General features: G+C 41.4%; 1 protein-coding gene across 2 annotated transcripts in view; it reads left to right on the top strand.

Moving 5' to 3' along the window:
- TMC5 (transmembrane channel like 5) overlaps positions 1-12,927 on the top strand; it is a 68,713-nt gene extending 55,786 nt beyond the window's left edge. For both annotated transcript variants that reach the window (XM_090276950.1, XM_090276949.1), the window contains exons 14-22: positions 303-400; positions 1,762-1,857; positions 3,970-4,045; positions 4,222-4,355; positions 6,316-6,489; positions 7,567-7,645; positions 10,551-10,655; positions 12,042-12,084; positions 12,690-12,927. In XM_090276950.1, coding sequence (XP_090133076.1) covers positions 303-400; positions 1,762-1,857; positions 3,970-4,045; positions 4,222-4,355; positions 6,316-6,489; positions 7,567-7,645; positions 10,551-10,655; positions 12,042-12,084; positions 12,690-12,736 — 852 coding nt within the window. In that variant the 3' untranslated portion in view covers positions 12,737-12,927. The remainder of the gene's footprint in view (positions 1-302; positions 401-1,761; positions 1,858-3,969; positions 4,046-4,221; positions 4,356-6,315; positions 6,490-7,566; positions 7,646-10,550; positions 10,656-12,041; positions 12,085-12,689) is intronic.
- Positions 12,928-13,536: the final 609 nt, after the last annotated feature.

Here is a 13,536-nt window from a genome sequence, read left to right as displayed (position 1 = left end):
AGGTCATAGGAGAAAGATGAAAAGCAGTTAAAGGAGATAGAGTGAGAAGGGAAAGTTTTGGGTGCAAGGGGAGGACAAACCCTCATGGAGGAAGAAGCCTCACAAAAAAAGAAAAACACCCTGAAAACAAAGTAAGCCTAATGATACATTTCTGCCAAGAGTGGGTGCTTTTCTGAGCACCTGAGGACTTCATCAGACTGAACCAGCAGCCATGCCCTCAAGAGTGCAGGGTGCCAGGAACAGATGGAAAGTGGGCGGAGGCAACAACCCTACCCATAGCCTGACTCTTGTTTGCCTTCCAGTGTTGGGAAACCCTCATTGGCCAGGACATCTACAGACTCCTTCTGATGGATTTTGTGTTCTCTTTAGCTGATTCCTTCCTGGGGGAGTTCCTGAGGAGGTAAATATTTGTCCGTCTTGAGTAAGTAATTAGTACCTTGGGTTGTAACTGGAGCCATTGTCTTGACTGAGCAGGAAGTATGGGTCCCTAATGTTCTTTTAGAGTACATTGTTCTAAATCTGCCTACTGTCCTTTGGGATATTGTTTTTTTCTGAATTAACTGAAGTTTCACCTTGACCTGACAGTCCTGTTTTCGAAGTTCTTTTGGTTCAGTTGGCCCTTTCTAACCTTTTCTTAAAATGAAAAGTTCTAGAATAAAGCAAAAACAGCCATTTGAGATTTTATTCACCATAGATAATTTTAATATTCTAGTATATATTCTTCTAGATTTTTCTACGTACAGACTGCTTTCGTGTGTATGTGTATGTATACAATTATCAAAGACAAAAGTGAGATCACACTGCAAAATCATTGTGGAATTTGCTTTTATTAATCTAATCACAATGCTTGGGCACCTTTCCATGCCAGTACTTATAAATTTATCTTATGAGTCATGTTAACGTACTAATTTTTAGTTTAGAACCTAGATGTACAGAATTGAGCCAATGTCATCATTAGCCCACATGTAGTCAGTCCTCTTTTATTCATTCATTCATTCATTTTTTAATGATATGATGAGCATCTGATTCCTTACAGACATTTACATATTTCTTCAAGCTGCCACAGCGATAAGACAGCATGACACAATGCTGATTCTTTCCTCAGTGGGTAGGTTGAATGACAAAGGTTTTCACTAAGTCTGTCCAAACTCAGCATTCCAGCCTCTGTCTGGGGTGTGGATATATAGGTGAGAAGGTTGGTTTTTTGTTTTGTTTTTTGTTTTTTTGAGGGGGGAGGGGTTTTTTATTGGTAACTCTTCTGTGTGAAGAAATAAAGGCAGTCTCACATTTTCTCAGAATAAATGGGGAAATTGTTTTCTTCTTTGTGGATTTGAAAACAGGAAAACACCATTAACTTGACAGCAGTAACCCCCCAAATTGAAATTTTTTCATTTTATTTGGAAAGATTGAATTTATTTGGTCATGAAAAAAAAAGGCTTATTAAGCAAACAGTTGTGTAAACAAGATAATAGGTGGAAAACATAAATATTAAATAATAAGGTAACAAATGTTCTCTAGAATTTAAAAAAACATTTTAGCTGTGTGTCTCCGCCCCATTTGAATGCATTGTGTCAATTCTGTTTTCCCTCAATTCCCTCAATTATTTCTTCAAAAGCATGCTTATACTTGCAACTTTTCAAAAATGTGCAAGAGGACTTACTACTTTATTCCAAACTGGCAAGGCTCTCCTTTGTTAATTGTGGAGAATCTTTTCAAGTAAGGAGTTGATGATTGGGTGCTAAACTCGGTATGTTTTCACAGAATCATTGGGATGCACTTTATCACAAGTCTTGGCTTCCAGGAGTTTGACATTGCCAGGAACGTCCTAGAACTGATCTATGCACAGACCCTGGTGTGGTAAGTTTGAGAAGCTTCAAGCTCCTGCTTCACTGTGGACTCAGAGTTTGGTGGCGAGTCCCAGAATCTGTTGTTTTTAAAGCTGCATGGGCTATACCAGATCTAGCCAGCCTGAGAACCATGAAGTTATGTCCCTTTTCCTTTATGAGGACTTCCAGCAAAAATCACAGTAGAGCAGGAATCCCACCCTGGGGCCCCCCAGGCTGCATCTAGCCTGTAGGTGCAGTTTGTTTGTCTCACAGCGGTTTTTCTAAAAAATTGAACTAACCACCAATATTTAAAAATCAGGAGATTTTACATAAAAATTTTAATTTCTGGCTTCTCTCAGAAAAAGGAAAGATCTAAACCATCTCCCATTCTGGTAACAATTGGCTAGGTCTTCAGCTGGGCTAACGCCTGCAGCTTGTCATAGTCCCCACCTCAACCACCTCAAACTATTATCTTCGCAACATAGATTTGCCACTTCTTATTGCCCTTATGATAGAAATTTTTACTTTGCATTGATGTTTCAACAGAAGAAAAGGCAAGAGGGCTGTTTGTTTCTTATACCTGGTCTGCTTCACTCACTGATATAACATCTGATGGAGCCCCTGTAGCCTTTGCGGTTTGTGACCTGTTTTGGCAACGGTGTATGTCCATGTGTGTGTGTGCCCGTGTGCCCGTGAGTGCGCATGTGTGTTTTGAGACTAGCCAGCTAGTTGCATCAAATTTTTGACAAGCTCGCCAGAAACTCAAACCAATTACCAGTCACTATTTTTATTTATTTTAACATGATATAATTAAGGCCAGAATTCTGTATGATGTATTACATTTCCAGATTCTGTCTGTTGGGGCATTACTAATTTGAAAGTAGGGGGCTTTGGAGTCAGAAGCAGTCTTCCTCTGTACTAGGTTATTAGGCTGCCGTAAAAAAGAAACTTGGGCTCTGGGGCTGGCTCTGCTCCTCACCTAGGTCACTGAGCTTCTCTGAGCCTCAGTATCTTCATCTGTAAAATGCAACTTCAGATTTTTGTACACCAGCCTGCCTATTTTTGGCATATCTATATAGCACCTGTGCTGTTTTTTTACTTAATATTATATTTAAAAATAGTTGCCTTTTTTAGCTTAAATACATTTTAAAGGAGTCTTTATTTTACAATTACAAATAGAAAACCAGTGTCATCTGACAGAAATTGTGAGGAACTTGAAAAATAAAATCAGTCTCATCATAAGCAGTCATTAAATTCTAACTAAATGCTGCTGTCTGCGAAGGCTCTTAGTCTACAGCCTGCTCCTTTTTTCAACAAAATGGGAGGCTGGCAAGTGTTAGGAGTTGAAGAAATTCTAGCACCAAACTGAGCTAACTTCTTTTGGGCTCAGGAGCACTGAGGAGAGTTGAAGAGGGAATGCCTTCTCATTTGTAACTTGAGGCAGTTCACTGTCTATCCCTGCAGGACTGCAGACCTTCTTGAATGCCTTGGAGGGAGGAGGGGGGCATGTCCACATTTGGGACACCTAGGTTAGGGCTTGCTGATGGACCTCTGGTGGTTTAATGGCTGTGTGGGTTGGTTCTCTGCAAAATCCCTTTTCCAGAGCTGAGAAGAGAGTAGCTGCAGATACTGGGTATGGTGTGAATTTTCCTGGTTTGCAGGGGTGAAAGCAGTCTCCCTCTGTATTAGTTTATTAGGCTGTCATAATAAAGAAACACAGACCAAGGGGCGTAAACAATGCAAATTTATTTTCTCACAGTTCTGGAGGCTAAAAGCCCAAGCTCAAGGTGTCTGCAGGGTTGGTTTCTTCTGAGGCCTGTCTCCGTGGCTTGTAGAGAAGACCATTTCGTCCCTGTGTATCACGTCGTCTTCCCTCTGTGTATCTGTGTCTTAATCTCTTCTTTCAGAGGATTGCATTAGGATCTACCCTACTGAACTCATTTTACCTGAATTGCCTCTTTAAAGGCCCTGTCTTCAAATACAATCGCATTCTGAAGTACTGCGCTTAGAACTTGAATATATGAATTATCGAGGGACGCAGTACAGTCCATAACACCCTCTTTCCCTTCCCTCCACACCCCATATCTGCTCCCACTCTCTGTGTCTCCTCTGATCTCTGACACTCACCCTCTCTCCCTTACAGGATTGGAACATTCTTCTGCCCTCTGCTGCCCTTTATCCAAATGATTACTCTTTTCATCATGTTTTACGTCAAAAATGTGAGTCAGTCTGAAGTTGAAACCAATCAGCTTGACAGTCACATGTGACCCTGTGGTGGTTGGAATTGGGTGTGGAGGTATGGTTGGGGGCACTGGGAAGGGTATCAGGAAGCGGTGTCTGGCTGGGGCCCTTCTGCCTCCTCACAGATGGTATATGTCTACTTCTTTCTCTTTAGATCAGCCTGATGATGAATTTCCAGCCTCCAAGTAAAGCCTGGCGGGCCTCACAGATGATGACCTTCTTCATCTTCTTGCTCTTCTTCCCGTCCTTCACTGGGGTCCTGTGCACCCTGGCCATCACCATCTGGAGGTAAGAGATAGCCACCTTAGGATAAGATCTTAGAGCTGTGGTGGGTGCTTTAAAATGTAGGTTTTATTATTATTCAGGTGTGATGAAGCCAGCAAATCAGGAGGTGACTGCCACTGAAAAGATAATTTGTTATACTCACAGATGCCCCCAAAAGGGGGGGACACCACACTACAAAGGGTGAAGGGGGCACATGTGAAGGCACCAGTGTAGTTCAGGAGGTAGAAGGAGCAATGGGGAAAGATGGGCAAGAGCAGTTATTGTGGTTTCCATGGGAAGGAACAGGCCAGGCAGGATAAGCAGGTTTAGGACTGCTAATTTGAATAATTTCAGCAGGCTCTGGGGCATTGAGGCACTAGGCTGTGTGGAGCTGCAGGATACATGACCCTGCAGTGATTAAGGCAGGAGAATAGTGGCCCAAGGTGTTGAGCTTGAGAGAGTAGCTGGGGAGTACCATGCGGGCTCTGGATTGGTTGGTTTACGTACGAAAGACTTGCTTTGTAGGCTAGCTCTGGGAATGGTAGTCTCTCCAGGATCTATAAGGCCCAGATGCCAAAGCATCAGTAAAAAGACATGCCTCATATGGTGTTTTAACCCCAAGTTCCCTTGCTAACCAACAGACACTACAACCAAGGGAGGGAATATGTCTGAGTTAGGTGCCTACCGTCAGGGCTGACACAGCTTCCTCGTTTTTCCCACAATGTAGAAAAGACAGCTCCTCCACCTGGAGAAGAGATTGCATCTAAATAAACTGAAAGGCCCTTCCCCTACTCCCTATGTCTCCTCTGATCTCTGACACTCACCCTCTCTCCCCCATAGGATTGGAACCTTCTGCTGCCCTCTGCTGCCCTTTATCCAAATGATTACTTTTTTCATCATGTTTTATGTCAAAAATGTCTGATCAGGCCCTCTCCTATTTCTCCAACCTGAAGCCCATTGGCTCTATCCTCTTCTGACCCCACAGCTCTCCCTCCATTACTGGGACTCTGAGAGCCCCTCCCCACATGGAGCAGGGTCCTCTGTTTGAAGAGCTCTCCCACTCCCTTTGTCTGGGGGCCTTCTTTCCACCCTCTGGCTAATGACTCAGAGGTCATCTCCAAGATGGCAGAGGGCAGCAGAAGGTTCCAATCCTATGGGGGAGAGAGGGTGAGTGTCATGACCATCCTTGTCTGCTTTCTCTCAGATCAGTTTTTTTCTTCATTCCCTAGTTCACAGTTAGAAATGCCTTTGTTTGAATCTTTGTTTAATTATTGACTCATTGGTTGCCCATCTTTCCCACTAGAACATAAATTTGAGAGGACAGGTACTATATCTGTCTTATTTTCTGTGGATTCTCCAGGGCTTAGAATCTAGCACAATGCTTGGTACAAGTGCAATAACCTGGAGTGAATGAATAAATGAACAAACAAAGAAGTTGATTTTTAGGATACATGTTCAACTGGAACCACTGGCAGTTAATGAAACTTCAGGGCAGGCTACTCTGTTTCACCTTGTACTTGCTACCCTCTTTTGCATCTCTTCCTAATCAGTTCCTTATTGTCCTCTAGTTCCTGCTTGCTCATAACAACTAACTGCAGGTGGCCACCACTGCCACAATTTCAGGTTCCATAGGTGGGAGGGTCACCTCTTCATATTTCTTGGTTCGAGTTCTCAAGGAAGAGAACCTGGTTGCCCAGTTCATTTCTTTGAGTCACAGTACCACAGAGGCTATTGCTTGGTCTTTGGATTGACTACTGTTGGATCAGGTGATACTCCTTTCTGAGAGCTGGTCCTCAGAGTATGGATCATGAGGATAAAATATACTGGCTGAGATTGGGAGAAGGAGAGTTTCCTTTGGAAAGAGGATGTGGGTGAAGTAGACAAGAATTGCTAGTTTCAGAGCCTAGAAAGAACACCCTCATTGTAGAACAAAGTAGACCAGAGTCGAACAGTAGAGATACTTTTCTGTTCCTTCTTTTACCAGATTGAAACCATCAGCTGATTGTGGCCCTTTTCGAGGACTGCCCTTCTTCATTCACTCCATTTACAGTTGGATCGACACCCTGAGTAAAAGGCCCAGCTACCTGTGGGTGGTTTGGATCTACCGAAACCTCATTGGAAGTGTGCACTTCTTTTTCATCCTCACCCTTATTGTATTGTAAGTAGGGCACCTTGGGAAATACTTTACTATGGGGACAGCCATAGGGATGTTTGGTTAGAAAAGCAAAAAAACTACAGCATAGCTCAGTGTTTTAGATGATCCTGAATCTGCCCTTCAGTTTTTTATTTTTTAATGTTTCATATTTCCTTATCTTAGGGGTGCATTTTTTTTGCCTGTTTTATGAAGAAAGCAATACCTGTTCCATCCCTTTTAAGAGATAACATGAAAATAAAATGAAAAAAATGGATATGAGAATGCTTAGGATAATTATATGTACGATTCTTCCTGAGATTGTGACATTAAAATGGGTTGGCCATTGTTGATACATAGGATAGTGTATTTTCATTTTCAAGTAGAAAAAGATCAATTTCTGACTTCTTGTGAAAAAGTAGATTTGCCTGGACCGGGCTCATTTTCCTGCATGAATACTTGGGTGGCTGACTAATGGCTGTCCTCTTTGGAAGGCCAGCCCTAATGGTGTTTGAGATGACAGTTCCTTATGTAGAGTGACACATGGCTCTCAGTCAGGCCCTCATCCCCAATACTAGGTTACCATTGGCTTCTTTAAAATGGAGAGTTTTCCTAGTGTCTTGCTCCTTCAAACTTCTAATTCACTTGAGAGCTCATTAGAAATGCAGAATCTCAGGGTTTATGCCAGTCCTACAGAATCAGTACCTCTGTTTTAATAAATTCCCAGGAAATTTGTGTCACACTGAAGTTTGAATAGCACTATGCAGATTCATAAATTCTGGCTGCACATTAGAATCATGTACATTTAAAAAATACTAGTGTCTGTCCCCATGGCCAGAAAAGCTCAACTGATTGACCTGAGGAGGGGCCATAGCATGAGTCTTTCTTACCATCGCTCAGGTGATTCCATGTGCAGAATGGTGAGAAGCATTTTGCTATAATGTATTCAACCTAGAACTCAATCAGACACAACTTTTCAGGGACGTAGTTGGGCCAAAATCCATTCTCAAGCAAATATTCCAGTTTCTTTTCAGTCAATTATAATGCAGAGGCTGCCAAACACTGGCAAAAGTGTCTGCTATTCTTTCTTCCCTTCTCTTCCAGAATCATCACCTATCTTTACTGGCAGATCACAGAGGGAAGGAAGATTATGATCAGACTGCTCCATGAACAGATCATTAATGTAAGTTCTGTTGAGCCCCTCTGTTATCTTTCCCTCCTTTTAACATTTTATAATGGAAATTTTCACACATATTCCAAAACAAAATTAGTACGATGAACCCCATCTGCCTACTACTCACCCCCTACAATCATCAACAATTGTAGACTCTTATTTCATATAGCCACTATCCCTTCACTACAAATCTCTGGATTATTTTAAAGAAAATCCTAGACTTTATACCATTTTATCTATAAAAAATTATGTATACCTAAGATATACAGACCTTTAAAAAAACATAACCACAATACCAATCATCACACCTAAAAGAAAATTTAATAATTCCTTACTATCATCTAATTTCCAGTCAATGGTCAGATTCCCCCAGTTTTCCCATCAAGGGTCTTTTTACAGGAGAGTTGTTCACATCAGAACCTGAAAAAGTGCCACATGTTGCATTTGGTTGGTGTGTCTTCTATGTGTCTTTCAATCTGTAACTGTTCACTCTTCCTCTCTTCTCATGACATTTATTGTAGAAGAAACCAGGTCATTGTCTTGTAATAGTTCCTATGTTCTGGATAAATCTGATTTTCGAAACTGTGGTGATGTTTGGCATGTTTCTTTTTACTTTTTATTTTCTGTAAACGGGTGTTTGAAATTTAGAGAACTCCGTGGATCCAGATTCAACTTTTTAGCCAGAATACTTCATAGATGATGCTATGCACTTTTTTGGCATTTGAGATATAAAATGTGATTGTTTTTAAAAAGATTTTATTATTTATTTTTAGAGAAGGGGGAAGGGAGGGAGAAAGAGAGGGAGAGAAACATTGATGTTAGAAAGAAATAATCGATTGGTTGCCTCTCCTACCCACCCCGACCGGGACCTTTCACTTTGCAGGAAGACACCCAACAAACTGAGCCACACCAGTCAGGGCTAAAATGTGATTGTCTTTTTTGTGTGATGTTAAGAGTGATCAGTGGGTCAATGCTTTGTTAGCCTGACCCTTCCATCATAAAGCTTCCCATCAGCCTTTCTCTCTAATGGATTTGGCAGCCTTCGATGACTATTGCCTAGAAGATCTGTGTATTTCCTTAGGGATTACAAAATAGGGATACTCTAAATCTAGAATTTCTTCTGCATTTATTAGCTGGGATTCTTCCATAGGAGAAGAATTTTTACTCACCAACAATTTGATTACCTTGAAATACAGTTCACATAGGAAAGGCAAAGTAAATGCATCATTCTTTCCCTTTATTTTCCAGTTTTCAAAATGCCTACCGTATTAGTTTCCCAGGGTGCCATAAAAATTACCATAAACTTGGTGGCTCAAAACAACAGAAATTTATTGTCTCACAGTTCTGGAGGCCAGAAATCCAAAATTAAGGTGTCAGAAGAATTGGTTCCCCCTGAAGCCCTGAGGGAGATTCTGTTCCATGCCCTTTTCCTCACTTCTGATGGCAGCGGGCTGATCTTGGTGCTTCTCAGTTTAGGGCTTCGTAACTCCAATCTCTGGCTCTATCTTCACAAGGCCTTTCTCTCTGTGTATCTGTCTCTCCTTCTCTTCAACGGACTTGCCATTGGATGTAGGGTTCACCTTCATCCAGGATTATCTCATCCCCAAAGCCTTGCTTTAATTACATCTGCTAAGACCGTTTTCCAAACAAAGCCATGTTCACGGGTATTGGGGTTAGGATAACTTGGACATATTTATTGAGCTCACTGTATACAGTAACCTTCTACATGTGGCCAATGAGGATTTTTAAATTATCATTATGAATTCATGGCTTTAAGTATATTTTGATGTCTTTTAGTTAGTCATTTGTTTATGCTTAAATAGCCTCATCCTTTGCTAGTGGAAATGGGACTAGTAAATGGCAGGATTTGAACCAGGTGACTCCAAAATTTGTGCTCTTAAGTAAATGCAGTTTTGCCTCCCTGAGTCAAAATCTGCTTGGGAAAGGCTAAGAGTGTGCATTTTTGCAAGCTCTCCAGGTAATTCTAATCCACTCTAGAATAAGGAAACAGCTGCCGCATATGAGAGATTTCCAAAAATGTCGGCTATGTCCAAGACTGCTGGAGGAGCTTGTTAAAAAGTAAGAATTCCCGAGTTTAGCTCTTCATTAAAGAATAATTCCAATTAATAAATGTAGAAGGAATGTGGGGAACAGAAAATCAAGACGAAGCAAATAGCACAGTAATAATGGTTGTAAGCAAGATCCACTAGTGGATACTAAAATTAGCTGGTGAAAGTTTAAGGAAAAACAAGGGCACTGGAACTGGATTGGCCTAGACTGGACAGACCATCAAAGGTACTTGCTAGCCCACCTCAACACAGGTGGAACATACCACTCTCTTATCTGCAACAGATTCACAGGAAAGTGACTCACCTTCCTGAGGAAGGCATATCCTCTTCCTTTCTTCCCCATCCCTACTAGGGAATTATTTAACAGGGTCTATTCCACTAACACAGATCACTTTAACAAATGAAAGATATTTGATGTCCTTAGATGCAGAACTATAAGGTTTGACATTCAGTGGGAGGACAGGGCAGGCCCAGGCAATGTGGATTCCCAGACAGGGTTCTGGGGCAGAGAGAATGCTTAAGAAGGGGGATAAAATAAAGCATTTGTCCTGGGCCTTCAGCCAGTGTCATATAAGTGGCTTCTAGCAAGCATGCTAGAAAAGGCTGCTTACTCAAGCCCACTAGGAGAATTGCTTTAACGGAGAATACTCTAATTCACGAAGGCTTTGGAAGATATTTTAGCTTTGCTATGAAATGCTTCTTTACTTTCATCAAGAGAAAACATGGCAGCAGTAGCCATCCAATGGACCCTACCTGCCTAAACATAAACCTTTCCGACATTTGCTTCTCAACCTCACACCATCATTCATCCTCCATGTTTTTGTCTTCATTTCTCTTCTTGGCAGGAGGGCAAAGATAAAATGTTCCTGATAGACAAGTTGAGTAAGCTGCAGGATGCAGAGAAGAGAGCAAACCCCAGCTCATCCACACTGGAAAGGAGAGACGTGGAGGTGAGGCTGGTGGCTCCCTTGGAGTCCCTGTAACACACACTTGCCTCTCTGTGAAAAGGGCATCAAGGAACCAGTATCACATAAGGACACTTCACTTTCCATGTTTAGACATTTCTGTATTTTTTATTTGAAAAATAGTGCTCATTCATTCAGCACTTTTCCATGCCTGGCCTGGTGCTGGGGTTATTGTAGTGAACACAACAAAGGTGCTGCCCTCATGGAGCTTGCAAACGTCTTTTCTATCACCCAAGTGTATGAAAATATACCCTGCTGAGAGGAAGAGTGCCCTGAACTCTCACCCCACTATATTAATGCTTCAGTGTATATTCTTCCGCATCTTTTCCCCAAGCGTTTGCAAACATACATGAATCTAAAATTTTTGTTTGGGGAGGATTGGTGGAGGGGCACGGAGGGGGAGAAATTGGGACAACTGTAATAGCGTAAACAATAACATTTAATTTAAATTAAAAAATAGGGGACTCCTACGGGCCTGCGTGGAGGACTGAGAGTCCCCGTACCCTTGCTCCCCATTCTCCTTGCTCCTACAGGCCCTCAAGTCGGCCTGGGAGTTGTCTCTCCCCTCTAGCCCCTGCCCCTTTTCCCCTCAATAAATCTGTTGCCTGCCCCCGGCCCCGCAAAAATAAATAAATAAATAAACAAATAAATAAATAAATAAAATTTTTCTTTGCTTTTTACAAATGTGGGGCTATATTATACACATGTATCATAATGCTCCCTTAATATCTCAAACATTGTTTCAAGTCTGTACATATTTGGACATTTGGGTTGCTTCCATGTTTTTTTAAGGACTAAAAACAGTGTGTGATGGACCATGTTTGTTATAATTATTTTATGTTAGTATTTCAGCCACAGGACATCCACATGATAATGTTAATAGATATTGCCATATCACTGTTCCAGAGTCCATGCTGGCTTCCTTGGTGTCCTGGAAAGTACAGCTAAACAGTAAACCCACATTAATTCAAATGCCACCAGTTTTGGAAGTTACTATCTTGTCAGAAGGGACTGCTGTGTCATTTTCTATCTGTGTAATTAATACTACTGGCACTATTCAGGGATCTAGAGGCTTAATTCTAAATCCTGTGAAGGCAGGAACCTGGTCTATACCCTTGCAGCCCCAGGCCCTAATCTATTACCTGGCACATTACAAATGCTCTGTGAAATGAATGAAAAAATAAATAGAATCACAGTCCCTAAAAAAACACAACAAAACATCTTAGATGTTTTTATGGTTGATCCTTGTTCTTAATCTATCACCTCTTAGTATTAAAATTGTGGGGGCTCACAAATCTTACTGACTCTGCAGCAGGACCTGGAGTTACATTATTTTCCGCTGGTGAGGCTGTCTGTTTTCTTCTTTTTCAGGAGCCAGGCCCTTTGCATGTCAGGGAACACGAAGCGGCTTATGGTGAGTAACCAAACTGGCACTGAAGAACATCTAATTTGTCTAGATGGTATACCCCAAAACAGAGTATCAGAATTGCTCATATATCAGTTACTCGTTCAATTGCAAGAACAGAACCATAATTCTTGCTTTACAAGCTGGAGCTGGAAAAAAAAAAAAAAAAAGCTTGGGCTCACAGTATGCCACAAGAACCTGGTTTCTTTCTGTTCAATTGTTAGCTCCTTTCTCAAGTAGCCTCTCCTGATAATTGCAAGACAGCTTTATCAGCTTTTTCTATCAATTGGCCAGATCTGAGATGTAGGCCTCATCTGTAGATACAGGTGGAACAACCATACAGGCCACAGGGGGAGAGTGGCTTCCCCAAGAAAGTCTGTGGTTAACGCCAGGAGGGGAATGAATGCTGGGGAGGAAACAAACACACCAATTCATCCTTTTGGAGACTGCATTCACTGGCAGCACCCAGTGACGGGAGTTCAAGGGGCAGAGCTGAAAAAACTTAAAAGGAGGAGGGAAGGAAGGCAGAAGAAGCTGAGTGATCTGGAAGGCTAGTTTGGAGAGATGGGGTGGTGTGTGTCTGTGCTAATTTCTCTTTCCTGTGTTAAACCCAGACCTGCGATTTAGGCGGTCAGTTCAGGAAGATAATTCAAACGCCTGATGATTATTGTAGTAGCCAGACACTAAATCAAATATGGGAAGAAGACAAAGACGGAACAACTTTTTCCATAACACCTGGGCCTTTCGGAGCTTCTCAGAAAGGAATTCAAGCCATTTGCCATTTGCCAGGAGTGGAAACTGACCACAATGTAAATACTAAAATAAAATTGGCCACTCCCTGTTGGTATTTTATACTTGAATTGCTGTGTTTTTTTTTAAGATAAAATATTTGGGATTTTCTAATAAAGACTGTTTTAACATTTTAACTAGTTTGCAAAAACCTGGGAAGAGCTAACCTGGGAATGATGTATTTTATCTTTAAGAGATGTCCATACAAATTATTTGGTCCTTAAAAGTCTCTTCCCAGATCTCCCAGATCTAGCAAAGGTTTGGAAAATGGTGCTCAGGCAGGTGGTCCACCCTGAATAAAACTGTGATCCTCTGTCACGGATATGATGCCTCTGAATTGTGGAACCTGCATTTGTTCATGACTTTGAACTAAAAATATCCCCACGTTACCCAAAAGTAAAATACAACCAGAGGTCTCATCTATGAACTTAATTGCATATCAAGTACATGAATCTTTGGGATTGGACAGGGGTGGGACGTGTGTGGACTGGAACTCTGACCTATGAGGTTTTATACATGACCATCAAAGTCTTATGTTGAACCAAACATGAGACCAGTGGTATGTGATATATATATATATATATATATATATATACACACGCACACACACACACACACACACACACACATATATACGGAATTAATATAAATGAATGTGTGTGTGTGTTATGT

This window comes from Furipterus horrens, unplaced genomic scaffold (assembly GCF_987537825.1).
Source record: "Furipterus horrens unplaced genomic scaffold, mFurHor1.1.pri manual_scaffold_5, whole genome shotgun sequence".
Classification (NCBI taxonomy): domain Eukaryota; kingdom Metazoa; phylum Chordata; class Mammalia; order Chiroptera; family Furipteridae; genus Furipterus; species Furipterus horrens.
Note: the sequence above shows the minus strand (reverse complement) of the source record. Positions and strands in the feature narration are given on the sequence as shown.